At 43.8% G+C, this 18,561-nt stretch overlaps 1 protein-coding gene across 1 annotated transcript in view; it reads left to right on the top strand.

Moving 5' to 3' along the window:
* Positions 1–2,815: 2,815 nt before the first annotated feature.
* ears2 (glutamyl-tRNA synthetase 2, mitochondrial) overlaps positions 2,816–18,561 on the top strand; it is a 32,118-nt gene continuing 16,372 nt past the window's right edge. Inside the window, exons 1-5 of the mRNA XM_079864302.1 lie at positions 2,816–2,866; positions 3,528–3,564; positions 3,603–3,739; positions 5,304–5,459; positions 13,739–13,928. Coding sequence (XP_079720428.1) covers positions 3,610–3,739; positions 5,304–5,459; positions 13,739–13,928 — 476 coding nt within the window. The 5' untranslated portion in view covers positions 2,816–2,866; positions 3,528–3,564; positions 3,603–3,609. The remainder of the gene's footprint in view (positions 2,867–3,527; positions 3,565–3,602; positions 3,740–5,303; positions 5,460–13,738; positions 13,929–18,561) is intronic.

The raw sequence follows: 18,561 nt of genomic DNA on the forward strand, positions 1-18,561 counted from the left end.
CTCCAACAGCTCTCTCTTCTCCAACGGCTCTCTCTTCTCCAACGGTTCTCTTCTCCAACGGCTCTCTTCTCCAACGGCTCTCTCTTCTCCAACGGGCTCTCTCTTCTCCAACGGCTCTCTCTTCTCCAACGGCTCTCTTCTCCAACAGCTCTCTCTTCTCCAACGGCTCTCTCTTCTCCAACGGGCTCTCTCTTCTCCAACGGCTCTCTCTTCTCCAACGGCTCTCTTCTCCAACAGCTCTCTCTTCTCCAACGGCTCTCTTCTCCAACGGCTCTCTCTTCTCCAACGGCTCTCTCTTCTCCAACAGCTCTCTCTTCTCCAACGGCTCTCTTCTCCAACGGGCTCTCTCTTCTCCAACGGTTCTCTTCTCCAACGGTTCTCTTCTCCAACGGCTCTCTCTTCTCCAACGGCTCTCTCTTCTCCAACAGCTCTCTCTTCTCCAACGGCTCTCTCTTCTCCAACGGCTCTCTTCTCCAACGGCTCTCTTCTCCAACGGCTCTCTTCTCCAACGGTTCTCTTCTCCAACGGCTCTCTCTTCTCCAACGGTTCTCTTCTCCAACGGCTCTCTCTTCTCCAACGGGCTCTCTCTTCTCCAACGGGCTCTCTCTTCTCCAACGGCTCTCTCTTCTCCAACGGCTCTCTCTTCTCCAACGGTTCTCTTCTCCAACGGCTCTCTTCTCCAACAGCTCTCTCTTCTCCAACGGGCTCTCTCTTCTCCAACGGGCTCTCTCTTCTCCAACGGCTCTCTCTTCTCCAACGGCTCTCTTCTCCAACGGTTCTCTTCTCCAACGGCTCTCTTCTCCAACGGTTCTCTTCTCCAACGGCTCTCTCTTCTCCAACGGTTCTCTTCTCCAACGGCTCTCTCTTCTCCAACGGGCTCTCTCTTCTCCAACGGGCTCTCTCTTCTCCAACGGCTCTCTCTTCTCCAACGGCTCTCTCTTCTCCAACGGCTCTCTCTTCTCCAACGGCTCTCTCTTCTCCAACGGCTCTCTCTTCTCCAACGGTTCTCTTCTCCAACGGCTCTCTTCTCCAACGGCTCTCTCTTCTCCAACGGGCTCTCTCTTCTCCAACGGTTCTCTTCTCCAACGGCTCTCTTCTCCAACAGCTCTCTCTTCTCCAACGGCTCTCTTCTCCAACAGCTCTCTCTTCTCCAACAGCTCTCTCTTCTCCAACGGCTCTCTCTTCTCCAACGGTTCTCTTCTCCAACGGCTCTCTTCTCCAACGGCTCTCTCTTCTCCAACGGGCTCTCTTCTCCAACAGCTCTCTCTTCTCCAACGGCTCTCTTCTCCAACAGCTCTCTCTTCTCCAACGGCTCTCTTCTCCAACAGCTCTCTCTTCTCCAACGGCTCTCTTCTCCAACAGCTCTCTCTTCTCCAACGGTTCTCTTCTCCAACAGCTCTCTCTTCTCCAACGGCTCTCTTCTCCAACAGCTCTCTCTTCTCCAACAGCTCTCTCTTCTCCAACGGCTCTCTTCTCCAACAGCTCTCTCTTCTCCAACGGTTCTCTTCTCCAACGGCTCTCTCTTCTCCAACGGTTCTCTTCTCCAACGGCTCTCTTCTCCAACGGCTCTCTCTTCTCCAACGGCTCTCTTCTCCAACAGCTCTCTCTTCTCCAACGGCTCTCTTCTCCAACAGCTCTCTCTTCTCCAACGGCTCTCTCTTCTCCAACAGCTCTCTCTTCTCCAACAGCTCTCTCTTGTCCAACTCTCTGCTTTCCATTCAATGTGAGAGGAACAGCAGGGAACTGTGTGTGTGTGTGTGTGTGTGTGTGTGTGTGTGTGTGTGGCAATAAACACACATTATGCATTTTTGTGTGTGTTTGCATCATTGTGTGATTGTAACCAAGGCAGGGGCAGTGTGAAAACCAAGGCATGGACATTGGTCAATTCTGTTACCGTACCTTGGTAACAGAATTGACAGTAACAGAGTTGACATTTTTAGCATTTTTAACTAATAACACCACATGCTAGCATAAAGGCTAAGAGCACATGGCCTGATACTAAAGATGATTTTAAAAACTTTTAATACCTCCTTTTGTTAATATCTTTGTACTTTGCTTTCCCTATGAGATTGTTGAAACAGTTTTGACATGTTATATAAGAACTCTTGGTGCAAGTGCCTGTAAGATTACATGGCTTCAGAGAGAACAAAACACATACCTCCTAGTTCTTCAGAGTTTAATACCAAAAGGGAAGTGACATCATCTTGCATTGCTTAGGATACTGATGCGACAGATAAGCATAATTTAAAGAGACAATAACATGTAGTAACAGAATTGACACAGGATTTATGGATTGGTATTTTTCAACAATAAAAGTTACTTTTAAACTAATTAATTTTACATAATTTGGAAACTGTCACCAATAATAATTTATAAACAAAATAATTAAAACCCCAACCTGAAATTTGTAATTTTAAACATGTTTAATGCATATTTTACCCTTGTTTGAAAAAAGTACCACCCACTAAGGACAGTATGATATCATGACTTTCAGCATCATGAAATAGCTTTTAAAATAAAATATTTTCTAGTTTTACACTCTAACATTTTGTGACTCTTAAAAAGAATTAAAAAAAATTAAAATGTGTTTTTGGAGTAAAATTTTGGTAAAGCTGTTAAAAATAAATGGCTTCGGACTTCAGATGTATCTCCAATTAAAGAATCACCCATATATATATATTAGAATGCGGAAATAGTAAACAAGGGAGGAAATATTTGTTTCGTTTTAAGGAGGACTGGACTGGAAAGACGAATACAAGTATGAAGTGATGACAAGCTAATAGACAGCAGGTGGCAGTAACTCACTGGGTGCTAACTGCCTTAAAACACCAAGAAGAAGAAGGACAACAACAGAGTGATGGATGAGGTAGGGATGGGGAAATGAAGCCTCATGAATCACTGAGGCTTTCCCCTGACTGTTCCGGGAAAAGATTCAAAGCTTCGAGAGTGTCGAGAACAGCGCCGAGAACAGCGCCATCTGGTGCTTATTTAAAATAAAGCAGCCAGAAGCCTGTGTTAGAAGCTCTGGCAGATGAAGCAACCACAACACACTCCATAGTTTCAGTGTTATGTGTACAAATAAAAGCCTTACATGTTTGTGTTTGATTTGTTCATTAAATAAATTAATTTTCCCATTAAAGTGTGACAATAAAATATAATAGCTTATATGATTCAATACGATTTAATGTAGGCCTACTCTCTTTCTCTCTCTCTTTCTACACACACACACAATGAATAAGGACAGTCTGATAGGATCATCTGTTATTAAATGTCAATATCGATAATTGTAAATATCAACCAGACTGAGGCAACAATGACTCGTTAAATACGATCTGAAGTTCGAGCCTTCTGACACCCAAAGCGAAACGCGCACGTGACTGGACAGAAAGTGAGGCTTCATTTGTCATCGATCACGTGACTCTAGTAAACCAATACACGCCTCGATACGGGGCTTCACTACAAATTGTGTCGCTTATGTGATACGCGCATCGAAGCTTCAGTGTCATATGTAACATCACTAGGATGAGGTCACGCGCTTTCTCCGCTGTTTGACTGAGAAAAACTTGTAAATATGTTTGTTCTGGATATAAATATGTTCTGGATGTAAACATGTTCTGCGTGTTCTGGAGGAGAAGCGGCGCGCGCAGAGGCGTGTGCACGAGACTGCCCGGCGCGAGCAGAGGCGTGTGCACGAGGCAGCCCGAGGAGGCGCGCGTGAGATTCGCTCCCAGTCCCACAGGTGAAACACACCACAAATATCATATCATAAGCAGAATATGAACACAGATAGAGGAGAATAAACACGGACAGGCTGAGAGACTGTAATAAAGTTAGAGACTGTGATAGAGTGAGAGAGACTGTGAGAGAGAGAGATAGAGACTGTGATAGAGTGAGGTAGACTGTGAGAGAGTGAGAAAGACTGTGACAGAGTGAGGCAGACTGATAGAGTGAGATAGAGACTGTGATAGAGTGAGGTAGACTGTGATAGAGTGAGATAGACTGTGATAGAGTGAGAGAGACTGTGAGAGAGAGAGACTGATAGAGTGAGATAGAGACTGTGATAGAGTGAGGTAGACTGTGATAGAGTGAGGTAGACTGTGAGAGAGTGAGAAAGACTGAGAGAGTGAGATATTGACTGTGAGAGAGACTGATAAAGTGAGAGAGACTGTGATAGAGTGAGAGAGACTGTGACAGAGTGAGGTAGACTGTGAGAGAGACTGATAGAGTGAGAGAGACTGTGAGAGAGACTGATAGAGTGAGGTAGACTGTGAGAGAGTGAGAAAGACTGATAAAGTGAGAGAGACTGATAGAGTGAGGTAGACTGTGAGAGAGTGAGAAAGACTGATAAAGTGAGAGAGACTGGTAGAGTGAGGTAGACTGTGAGAGAGACTGATAGAGTGAGAGAGACTGTGAGAGAGACTGATAGAGTGAGGTAGACTGTGAGAGAGAGACTGATAGAGTGAGAGAGACTGTGAGAGACTGATAGAGTGAGGTAGACTGTGAGAGAGACTGATAGAGTGAGGTAGACTGTGAGAGAGACTGATAGAGTGAGGTAGACTGTGAGAGAGACTGATAGAGTGAGGTAGACTGTAAGAGAGTGAGAAAGACTGATAAAGTGAGAGAGACTGATAGAGTGAGGTAGACTGAGAGAGTGAGAAAGACTGATAAAGTGAGAGAGACTGGTAGAGTGAGGTAGACTGTGAGAGAGACTGATAGAGTGAGGTAGACTGTGAGAGAGACTGATAGAGTGAGGTAGACTGTGAGAGAGACTGATAGAGTGAGGTAGACTGTGAGAGACTGATAGAGTGAGGTAGACTGTGAGAGAGTGAGAAAGACTGATAAAGTGAGAGAGACTGGTAGTGAGGTAGACTGTGAGAGAGACTGATAGAGTGAGGTAGACTGTGAGAGAGTGAGAAAGACTGATAAAGTGAGAGAGACTGATAGAGTGAGGTAGACTGTGAGAGAGACTGATAGAGTGAGGTAGACTGAGAGAGTGAGAAAGACTGATAAAGTGAGAGAGGCTGATAGAGTGAGGTAGACTGTGAGAGAGACTGATAGAGTGAGGTAGACTGAGAGAGTGAGAAAGACTGATAAAGTGAGAGAGGCTGATAGAGTGAGGTAGACTGTGAGAGAGTGAGATATTGACTGTGAGAGAGACTGTGAAAGAGTGAGATAGACTTGCAGTTCGTTGTTGAAGCCTGTTATCGTTCAGGGTTTGAGAGACTGTGATAGAGAGTGAGATAGACTGTGATGGAGTGAAAGAGACAGCGATAGAGTGACATAAACCTGTTGCTCTACTTCAGGGTTTCTTCACCTCGGGGGTCTCCGCACGGCTCTGTATAATTACCTGTTCGCAAAGCAGCGCCGCGGCACGTTCATCCTGCGGCTCGAGGACACGGACCGCGATCGCCTGGTGCCCGGAGCTGCGGATGCCATCGAGGACATGCTGGAGTGGGCAGGTATACTCCCTATACTCTTCACTGCACTCACTATACTCCCTATACTCTTCACTGCACTCACTATACTCCCTATACTCTTCACTGCACTCACTATACTCTTCACTGCACTCACTATACTCCCTATACTCTTCACTGCACTCACTATACTCCCTATACTCTTCACTGCACTCACTATACTCCCTATACTCTTCACTGCACTCACTATACTCGTCACTGCACTCACTATACTCTTCACTGCACTCACTATACTCGTCACTGCACTCACTATACTCACTATGCTCTTTACTGCACTCCCTATACTCCTAACTGCACTCACTATACTCACTATGCTCTTCTCTGCACTCACTATGCTCACTATACTCTTCACTGCACTCACTATACTCACTATACTCTTCACTGCACTCACTATACTCACTATACTCTTCACTGCACTCACTATACTCACTATACTCTTCACTGCACTCACTATACTCACTATAGTCTTCACTGCACTCACTATACTCACTATACTCTTCACTGCACTCACTATACTCACTATACTCACTGTACTCTTCACTGCACTCACTATACTCCCTATACTCTTCACTGCACTCACTATACTCGTCACTGCACTCACTATACTCCCTATACTCTTCACTGCACTCACTATACTCCCTATACTCTTCACTGCACTCACTATACTCACTACACTCTTCACTGCACTCACTATACTCACTATACTCGTCACTGCACTCACTATAATCTTCACTGCACTCACTATACTCACTATGCTCTTCACTGCACTCACTATACTCCCTATACTCTTCACTATACTCACTGTTACTCGTCACTGCACTCACTATACTCTTCACTGCACTCACTATACTCACTATACTCGTCACTGCACTCACTATACTCCCTATACTCTTCACTGCACTCACTATACTCACTACACTCTTCACTGCACTCATTATACTCACTATACTCGTCACTGCACTCACTATACTCTTCACTGCACTCACTATACTCACTATGCTCTTCACTGCACTCACTATACTCCCTATACTCTTCACTATACTCACTGTTACTCGTCACTGCACTCACTATACTCTTCACTGCACTCACTATACTCACTATGCTCTTCACTGCACTCACTATACTCACTAAGCTCTTCACTCTTATCTGCACTCACTATACTCCCTATACTCTTCACTGCACTCACTATACTCACTATGCTCTTCACTCTTATCTGCACTTACTATACACTTCACTGCTCTCACTATACTCACTGCTCTCACTATACTCACTATACACTTTACTGCACTCACTACACTCTTCACTGCACTAACTATGCTCACTATACTCTTCTCTGCACTCACTATACTCACTATGCTCTTCACTGCACTCACTATGCTCACTAAGCTCTTCACTCTTATCTGCACTCACTATACTCCCTATACTCTTCTCTGCACTCACTATACTCACTATGCTCTTCACTGCACTCACTATGCTCACTATGCTCTTCTCTGCACTCACTATACTCACTACACTCTTCACTGCACTCACTACACTCTTCACTATACTCACTAGTGTTGTCAAAAATATCGATATTTCGATAAATATCGATACTGAAATATCTGAACGGTACCAATATTAATTTCCCGAAGTATCGATACTAGCCGCGCTTTCACTTTCACTTCTCTCCAAAGGCGTGTTGACAAACACCACACGCGCACTCGTTTCATTCGCTCTGGTTAAATAGCAAAAGTGAAGTGAATGGGGCCGATCACATCTGACGCGTTTTTTTGCAGTGAGAGGCGCCTATTTTCAATTGGTTTCCAGCGAGCGTTCTGCGCGCTGTTTATGCGCCTCGCGAGCCTTCCGTTTTAGTGCTGAAAGCTAGTTGCTTGAACGCCAGGAGACGTGCGATGATGGAGGGTAAACTTGTGGTGCTCTCGCGGGTTACCAGGAGCTTATAACGACTTCACGAACCGTAACTACCACAATGTTAACAGAAAGTAAATAAAGTTAATAAAAGGCTGATTTGATGTTTACTTGACTGACAGGACAGCTGTTTCAGTGGTTGCCTAGCAACATAAAAAACGCAGCGCACTGCTTGTTCTGTCTGATCTTAGACAAGCACATTTTAACTGTGGTCAAATGTAAATTAACTTGTGCTTATTTAACTTTATTCAAGAATTATTATTTAATTCTGCAATTTGCCTTCATTAGCAAATATCATCAATTTGATTACACAGATACTAATTAAACAATGACATATCTGAATTCAATAATGAAATGCCTTTTAACTGAAAATTGAATGTTTAATCTTATTATTATACAATACTGACACTCTCCTCCAATTTGATACTGTTAAGTGATTTGACACAATCTGTATAGTTAAAAGCACTATATAAATAAAGGTGACTTGACTTGATGTCGATCCAGTGAGCATTGTTTTCGCGTGTGATGCACACACGTTTGCGTTTAAATCTGTTCATCAAATAACGTTAATGTATTAACCAGCATTTATGCTTTTGAACAAGTGCACTACCTCAGGACATTTTTGTTCATGTAAAATATACCTCATTGTCATGTTCTAGACTTGTTATATTTAGCTTTTAAATAAAAAAAATACCCCCTTAATATTGTGTTAGTTTTTTTATCCGTGGTATCGAAAATGGTATCGAATATCGATATTTTTCAAGGTATCGTATCGAAGTTAGAAATTCTAGTATCGTGACAACACTAATACTCACTACACTTCACTGCTCTCACTATACTCTTCACTGCTCTCACTATACTCACTACACTCTTCACTGCTCTCACTATACTCACTACACTCTTCACTGCTCTCACTATACTCACTACACTCTTCACTGCTCTCACTATACTCTTCACTGCTCTCACTATGCTCTTCACTGCTCTCACTATACTCACTATGCTCTTCACTGCACTCACTATACTCACTACACTCTTCACTGCACTCACTATACTCACTATACTCTTCACTGCTCTCACTATACTCTTCACTGCTCTCACTATACTCACTATGCTCTCACTATACTCACTATGCTCTTCACTGCTCTCACTATACTCACTACACTCTTCACTGCTCACTATACTCACTACACTCTTCACTGCACTCACTATACTCACTATGCTCTTCACTGCTCTCACTATACTCACTACACTCTTCACTGCTCACTATACTCACTACACTCTTCACTGCTCTCACTATACTCTTCACTGCTCACTATACTCACTACACTCTTCACTGCTCTCACTACACTCTTCACTGCTCTCACTATACTCACTACACTCTTCACTGCTCTCACTATACTCACTATACTCTTCACTGCTCTCACTATACTCTTCACTGCTCTCACTATACTCTTCACTGCTCTCACTATACTCACTACACTCTTCACTGCACTCACTATACTCTTCACTGCTCTCACTATACTCTTCACTGCTCTCACTATACTCACTATGCTCTCACTATACTCACTATGCTCTTCACTGCTCTCACTATACTCACTACACTCTTCACTGCTCACTATACTCACTACACTCTTCACTGCTCTCACTACACTCTTCACTGCTCTCACTATACTCACTACACTCTTCACTGCTCTCACTATACTCACTACACTCTTCACTGCTCTCACTATACTCACTAAAGATAAAGATAAAGATAAAATATACTTTAATGTCCCCCAAGGGGGAAATTTGTCTTGGGCTGCAGTCACTGCGACACACACTTACAACGTACCACATAAAATATACACCGAATATAAACAATACAAACATGCGTCATTACACTGTATCGTGAAGAAAAAAAAAGAAAAAAAAGAAAAATTTAAATTAAATTAATAATAATAATTGCACAACACAGTGGGGATAAAAAGTATACAAGTAGGTAACAGTCATTTGCTACTGTTTAGCATCTTAATAGCAGCTGGGATGAATGAGTTTTTATACCTCTTTAACCTACAGTACGGCATTCTAAATCGTTTACCTGAGGGTAACAACTCTAGTTCCTTATTCAGAATGTGGGATGTGTCATCCAAAATCTTATGTGCCTCCCTGAGCACAGATTTTTCATACAGTGACTGTAGGTAGCACTGTTCTTGGTAGCCTACAATTCTAAAAGCTGTATTGATCAGACGCCCCAACTTAGATTTAAACTGAACTGAAAGATTACCATACCAGGTCTGCATGCTATAACGTATCACACTCTCTAAAATCATTTTGAAAAACAGAAGCAGGAGTTTGCTATTAACACCATACAATCTTAGCCTTCTTAAAAAGTACATCCTTTGTTGCAACCTGGTGCAAAGATTTTCAACATGAATGTGCCAGGTAAGTGAACAATCAATAAAAACACCCAGATACTTATATGACGTAACCTGACGTATTGGTGTGTTGTGAATAAGTACAGGATTAGGTTCACAGATTGATCTTGGATCAAATATCATCTCCTCTGTTTTAGTGACGTTAACCATCAGATGATGAGCATCACACCAGTCCACAAACTGTTTAATTTCTGAGTGGTAGGAGACTGTGTCTTGGTCTCGAAACAATAAGCTAAGGATAGCAGTGTCATCAGAGAATTTAACAATATAATTGTGTGGATGTTTACTCACACATTCATTGGTATAGATAGTAAAAAGGACAGGGGAGCTCACACAACCCTGTGGAGCCCCTGTGCTGATGAATTTAGGGTCTGAGACTGCCTTGTGTACTTTAACATATTGTGTCCTATTAGTTAAAAAGGAGTAATACCATCCAACAATAAAAGAGCTTACACCCATATTTTTAAGTGTCTCAAGTAAAATAACTGGCTGAATCGTATTGAAGGCCGAACTAAAATCTATAAAAAGTAAGCGTGCGTAGGCCTTCGGATCCTCCAAGTGCTTAAGGACTAGGTGGGTGATGCTACTTATAGCGTCATCTGTACTCCTACCCCGTTTATAGGCAAACTGCCAGGGATCTAACTTTTTGTTAACCTCAGTTTTTAAAAGAGACACCATATATTTCTCAAAACACTTCATTACAATGGACGTCAATGCTACTGGTCTAAAATCATTGTTCTCTTTAGGACAGGGTTTCTTTGGGACTGGAATAATAACAGTCTTTTTCCATAGGGCTGGGATGATGTGAGAGTCAAGTGATCGCTGAAAGATAGGGCACCAGGCTGGAACAAGCTCCTCCGCACATGTTTTCAATAAGCGGGCAGAGATTCCATCTGGACCCTTAGCCTTCCTAGTACACTGATGCTGGAACAGTGACTGTATCTGTAACCAGTCTATCTCATGTCCTATGTTCAAATCCTTGCTGATGGAGTTTAGGATACTAGTGCATTCATTGTTAAAATCCTGAGTTTGAAATCTGAGGTAAAAGTCATTAAATTCATTAGCTTTCATCCGGTCATCTGTAGTGGTTATATGTACTTTACTTAACTACACTCTTCACTGCTCTCACTATACTCTTCACTGCTCTCACTATACTCTTCACTGCACTCACTATACTCCCTATACTCTTCACTGCACTCACTATGCTCTTCACTGCACTCACTATACTCACTACACTCTTCACTGCTCTCACTATACTCACTATGCTCTTCACTGCACTCACTATACTCACTACACTCTTCACTGCACTCACTATACTCTTCACTGCTCTTACTATGCTCACTATACTCTTCACTGCTCTCACTATACTCTTCACTGCACTCACTATACTCCCTATACTCTTCACTGCACTCACTATACTCGTCACTGCACTCACTATACTCACTACACTCTTCACTGCACTCACTATACTCACTATGCTCTTCACTGCACTCACTATGCTCACTATACTCTTCACTGCTCTCACTATACTCTTCACTGCACTCACTATACTCCCTATACTCTTCACTGCACTCACTATACTCGTCACTGCACTCACTATACTCGTCACTGCACTCACTATACTCACTACACTCTTCACTGCTCTCACTATACTCACTATGCTCTTCACTGCACTCACTACACTCTTCACTGCACTCACTATACTCTTCACTGCTCTTCACTGCACTCACTATACTCTTCACTGCTCTCACTATACTCTTCACTGCACTCACTATACTCTTCACTGCTCTCACTATACTCACTATACTCTTCACTGCACTCACTATACTCCCTATACTCTTCACTGCACTCACTATACTCGTCACTGCACTCACTATACTCTTCACTGCACTCACTATACTCACTACACTCTTCACTGCTCTCACTATACTCACTATGCTCTTCACTGCACTCACTACACTCTTCACTGCACTCACTATACTCTTCACTGCTCTTCACTGCACTCACTATACTCTTCACTGCTCTCACTATACTCTTCACTGCACTCACTATACTCTTCACTGCTCTCACTATACTCACTATGCTCTTCACTGCACTCACTATGCTCACTATACTCTTCACTGCTCTCACTATACTCTTCACTGCACTCACAATACTCACTATGCTCTTCACTGCTCTCACTATGCTCACTATACTCTTCACTGCTCTCACTATACTCTTCACTGCACTCACTATACTCACTACACTCTTCACTGCACTCACTATGCTCACTATACTCTTCACTGCACTCACTATACTCTTCACTGCACTCACTATACTCTTCACTGCACTCACTATGCTCACTATACTCTTCACTGCACTCACTATACTCTTCACTGCTCTCACTATGCTCACTATACTCTTCACTGCACTCACTATGCTCACTATGCTCTTCACTGCTCTCACTATACTCACTATACTCTTCACTGCACTCGCTACACTCTTCACTGCGCTCACTATGCTCACTATACTCTTCACTGCACTCACTATACTCACTATACTCTTCACTGCACTCGCTACACTCTTCACTGCACTCACTATGCTCACTATACTCTTCACTGCTCTCACTATACTCACTATACTCTTCACATGCATTAGCTACACTCTTCACTGCACTCACTATGCTCACTATACTCTTCACTGCACTCACTATACTCACTATACTCTTCACTGCACTCGCTACACTCTTCACTGCACTCACTATGCTCACTATACTCTTCACTGCTCTCACTATACTCTTCACTGCACTCGCTACACTCTTCACTGCACTCACTATGCTCACTATACTCTTCACTGCACTCACTATACTCACTATACTCTTCACTGCACTCACTATGCTCACTATACTCTTCACTGCACTCACTATGCTCACTATACTCTTCACTGCACTCACTATACTCACTATACTCTTCACTGCACTCGCTACACTCTTCACTGCACTCACTATGCTCACTATACTCTTCTCTGCACTCGCTACACTCTTCACTGCACTCACTATGCTCACTATACTCTTCTCTGCACTCGCTACACTCTTCACTGCACTCGCTACACTCTTCACTGCACTCACTATACTCACTATACTCTTCACTGCACTCGCTACACTCTTCACTGCACTCACTATGCTCACTATACTCTTCACTGCTCTCACTATACTCACTATACTCTTCACTGCACTCGCTACACTCTTCACTGCACTCACTATGCTCACTATACTCTTCACTGCACTCACTATACTCACTATACTCTTCACTGCACTCGCTACACTCTTCACTGCACTCACTATGCTCACTATACTCTTCACTGCACTCACTATACTCACTATACTCTTCACTGCACTCACTATACTCACTACACTCTTCACTGCACTCACTATGCTCACTATACTCTTCACTGCACTCACTATACTCTTCACTGCACTCACTATACTCACTATACTCTTCACTGCACTCGCTACACTCTTCACTGCACTCACTATGCTCACTATACTCTTCACTGCACTTCAACGCTTGCACCTTGGAACCTATTTCAAGGTTTGCGTTCTCGAGTACCAGGCAGTGTTGTTGTGCGAATGAGCGGCCAGAGCGCATTAAGGGTTTTCTGTGAGAACGGTGTTGTGTAAGCGGCCCCTAAATTAATAACTAATGATCTTTGCAACGGACATTAATCAATCAAAACTAACTTTAGCTGGACAATAACTTTATTCTAAAGCTGCTGTAAAGCCAATACAATCTCTGTTACTTCAATTTCCTATTATCACAGTAAAGCTGCATTGAAACACAATCTATATTGTTAAAAGCGCTGTATAAATGAAGGTGACTTGACTCACTATACTCTTCACTGCAGACTGCCCTCCAGCAAGACGCATGTAAGTCTAAGTCGGGGTGTGTGTGTGTGTGTGTGTAGGAATCCCCCCAGATGAGAGCAGTCGCAGAGGAGGGCATTATGGGCCGTATGTTCAGTCGGAGCGGCTCCATCTCTACTCACAGGCCGCATCATCACTGCTGCACACAGGCCACGCCTACTACTGCTTCTGCACCAATCAAAGGCTGGAGCTGCTGAAGAGGGAGGCGCAGCGCAGTGGACACGCACCGCGGTAAACACACACACACACACACACACACCATGGTAAACTCACACACCTGCTGCGGTAAACTCACACACGCACCGCTGTAAACACACACTTACAACACACGTACCTGCGGTGTAAACGCACACAAACCATGGTAAACTCACACACCTGCTGCAGTAAACACACGTAGCACGTAATCACCACTTAATAACGTTATATTTCCCTTGTCAGAAGAGTACTTAATTTAATAACCTTACAAATGTCTTTACAAAATTACATGAAGCAGAGTTACCAATCTCTCCACATTTGGAAGCAAAACCCATCCAGTTCCATCCAGTATATCCACCCAATATTAAAGTCCAGAGTTACCACAAATGTCCTTGGTTCATCACACCATTGTAGATGTTAGGATGTATGAAGAATGTAATCCAAGTTCATCCAACAAAGGTTAATCCAATGAACAGCGGCAGTTCGTAAAGGAGTTCAGATATAATCCACAATTGAAGAGAATAACAATTGTCATACTTGAACCAGTTAAGATGTCCTCAAAATCAAGTAGATACAAAAACCCTCTGGACAAAGCAAACAATAAACAACAAACAAGCAAGATACATTTCCCACTTTAAACCTCTGATAATGATAAACGAACAAATAAATCAACTCACATTGAGATGTAGAACACTTATGTTCCTCAACAAAAGGTTTTCCAAATGAAAGCATGGGAAGAGCAAACACTCCCAGCTAACAGGTATCCCTTACTCACACTTCCTCTTCCTTTTAGTCTCTGGCCTAGAGAACTCTACCTGATAATGGCTCCCTAGCGCCCTCTAATGGCCAGGAGTAAAATTACAACTTAAATTTACCATAGAAGATAGGGAACAGTTACTGAAACTGTTGCAAACCCCCCTTTCAGAAGAAGGCCTGGCCGTAGAACCTTTTCAGATTTTCTACATGGTATGTCTCAACCTGCTTGGGTTTGCTCGACAGACACTGTTTGCAGTGGTCCATACATCTCGCTGGATTTCTGGCCAGAACACAATGTTGAGTAGTCTACGCAATGTTTTCATGCGCCCAAGATGCCCACTTAAAGGATTGTCATGTGTAAACTGGAGAAATTTCTGCCGGAGATCCTTTGGGATGACTACTTGCAAAGTGTGACCCTTTTGACTTTCAGGGACACATCTGAACAGAAAGCTGTTTTGTACAACATAGTGAATACGTTTGAGGTTGATAGAGTTAAGCTTTGCTTCATCCCACAAAGGCTGCAAAGATTGGTCACTTGGTGTCGACCAAGTTCTTCCCAGTTGAGTCTCCATTCACATCTTTTGGCTGGCTTACCGCAACGCTTCCCAGTGGCTCTCCCTCAGGCATTGTGTGGGACAGTGAATCAGGTATGACATCTCCCTTTTCGGTACCTCACACTAAATTCAAACCCCCGGAGTCGGATAGCCCACCTAGTAAGTCTTGATGTTGGGCAAGGATGGTTGAATACCCAAGTGAATGCGGCATGATCAGTAACGAGCTCAAAGGGTTTCCCTTCTAGGTATTGTCGGACCTCTTTTCAGCCGCCTAGACCACAGCGAGTCATTCCTTCTCCAAAACAGCATATGATTTTCCGGCTCCTTGAAGCAGCCGGGATGGAGAGGCGATGACATATTCTCCCTTTTACAACTCCTGAGTCAGTACAGCCCCAAGTCCAAAGTCGCTCGAATCAGTCTGCACTTTGAAAGATTTACTTGAGTCTGGAGGAATAAGAACTGGGGCCTTTTGCAGGGCATCCTCCAAATCTTCTAAAGAATGTTGGCACCCAGTCCAGTTCCATGGTACACCCTTCCTCTTCAGTGCATGAAGTGGAGCAGCACGTTCCAAAATAATGTGCGGAATAAAGCGACGGTACCACCCAGCAAGACCTAGGAATCGCTCAAAATCACATATGGGAATTCTTGACAGCGTCCACCTTGGAATGTCTTGATGCCTTCCGCTGAAATGACGTGTCCCAGAAAAGGCAGTGATCTCCTTACCAATGTTTCAGCTGATTCCAGCCCAGCAAACACCTTCTTCAGATCTTGGCAGTGTTGCTGAAGGTCTCTGGAGTATATGACAACTTTGTTTATATGTACAAAAAAAACCATTTGGCAATAAGATCTTGTAGAACTTTGTTCATCAGCCTTTGGAACATTGCTCCAGCATTTGTCAACCCAAATGGCAGGTGAAGAAACTCATACAACAAAAGCAGTTTCTTGGATGCTTCTTTCGTCCATCACCACTTGCCAGTATCCAGTTTTGAGGTCTAGGCTACTGAATACTGTTGCTCCGTTGACAGACTCCAAGAGATCTTGTTTCTGAGGCGTGGGAAATCCATCCAGTGGGGTTTTGGCATTCAGTGCTCGATAATCCACACAGAAACGCATACCCCCATTCTTCTTGGGCACTAGCACTACTGGAGCTGCCCATGGGGATGTAGATGGCTGTATTATACCTTTACTCAGCATGGCTTTGACTTCCTCATCAATTAAGTTTTGCTTATTGACTGGAACAGGATATGCTCTTTTCTGTACTGGGATGGGGTCATTAGTTATGATCTGGTGCTAAATGATAGAGGCTTGACCTAAGGCATCTGTACATACAGTTGGCCAATTAAACAGCAACCCCTCTAAACACCACCGGGAGGCATCAGCAAGACCCATCAAATCCTTGATGGCAACTGCGGTGTCACTGGATACTTGCACTATTGGCAGTGCACAGTGTATGTTAACAGTGTGGTGGGTCATAACGAGAACAGATGTAATGTTTCCTTTTGTACAGGCAATGAAAGTGTGGAGGTGTCAAAATCCAACTTGACTTTTATGTCACCAGGAACTCAAGGCCTAAGACGAGTGGAAAAGCCTGGTCCTCATCTCTCATGATAGTCGCATTTGGTCTGTGCATCCTTGCAGGGTACACTCCCAAGTAACTTCGCCTAATGCCCTCTGGATATGGCTGTTGGGAAGGGTAGCGCAAGTGGTTTTTTCTAGAATACTCTGTTCTCCTGTTATTTCAGTGCTGTATTTTAATCGAGGTAAGGCCATCTTCGATTCTCTGCTTACTTTGTATTTTTAACTTCACATAATTCTGTATTTTAGTTAGACGCGCTGCTTTATTTAACATAAAGCCGCGAGCGATATTAATTATTATTGCAGTCTAATTTGCACTTAAGCCGTTGCTCTTATTGCAGTTTCGTCTTGGCACATTTTCGCGTTATTCAGACTTAATTGCCCGACCGAAACAGCTGTACTCACTCAAGCGGTGAAAGCATTATCTGTATATCTGTGTAATTTGCGCGCTGTCGCGGAAGCGTCAGCGGAAGCGTTCAGCTCTCGTGTTCAGCCTCATCGTGTGAAGACCGACTCGGGTAAAGACCATCGACTCTACCTGCGCGACTCCACCGAGCAAGAACACCAGAAAGGCACTTAAGTATCTCCTTTTCCCTTTCCTTCACTCTTTTTATCTTATTGTTCACCTTAAACAACATGTGCTTTCAACACATTACTGTTATCACGCGGCAACGCCCTTTCATCACGCTCAAAAGGCAGCGCAATACTGCCAATCTGCGTCCCATTCTCTCATCCGCACACACTCCTCTCTCTCTTTCCGTGGGTCTATGGAATTGCCAGTCAGCAGTCAATAAAGCTGACTTCATTCCAGCCTTTGCATCTCATTCTACTCTAAATATCTTAGGCCTGACTGAGACCTGGATTCGTCCAGAAGACTCAGCAACCCCCGGTGCTCTCTCTAGCAATTTCTCCTTCTCTCACTCCCCTCGCCAGTCTGGGAGAGGCGGGGGTACAGGGCTCCTCGTTTCTAACAATTACAAATACTCTGCGCTCTCTTCTATATGCAACAACAACTCATTTGAATATCATGCTATTACACTCACCACTCCCATTAAGATCCATATTGTAGTCATTTATCGTCCCCCAGGTCAGCTGGGTAATTTTGTGGATGAGCTGGATGTGCTGCTGTCCTCCTTCCCTGAGGACGGCACCCCACTTCTAGTCTTTGGTGACTTCAACATCCATCTCGAAAAGCCGCATGCAACAGACTTCATCTCTCTCCTAGCCTCTTTCGATCTCACACAACTCATCACCACAGGTACTCACAAATCAGGCAACCAACTGGACCTGGTTTACACACGCAACTGCACCACAGACAACATCTTGGTGAGACCTCTCCATGTCTCAGATCATTTCCTCATTACCTTCAGTCTACAACTCTCTACCCCTGCACCACCAACCCCACCACCAGTCACTTTCAGGCGAAACCTGCGCTCACTTTCCCCCTCCCATCTTTCCTCTGCCGTCTCATCTTCTCTTCCCCCACCCTCACAATTCTCATCTCTGGATGTGAATACCGCAACGGATACCCTATGCTCCACTCTAACCTCTTCTCTAGACATTATCTGCCCTCTCTCCTCCAGGCCAGCACGCGCCACTCCCTCTAACCCCTGGTTATCTGAGGTTCTTAGGGAACACCGGACCGAACTCAGGGCAGCGGAGAGGAAATGGCACAAATCAAAAGACGCATCTGACCTGAGTACGTATCAATCTCTCCTCTCTTCCTTTTCTGTTGATGTTCATGCTGCAAAATCTTCATACTTCCACAACAAGATCAACAACTC

The sequence above is a fragment of the Squalius cephalus genome (genome assembly GCF_949319135.1).
Source record: "Squalius cephalus genome assembly, chromosome: 2".
Classification (NCBI taxonomy): Eukaryota; Metazoa; Chordata; class Actinopteri; order Cypriniformes; family Leuciscidae; genus Squalius; species Squalius cephalus.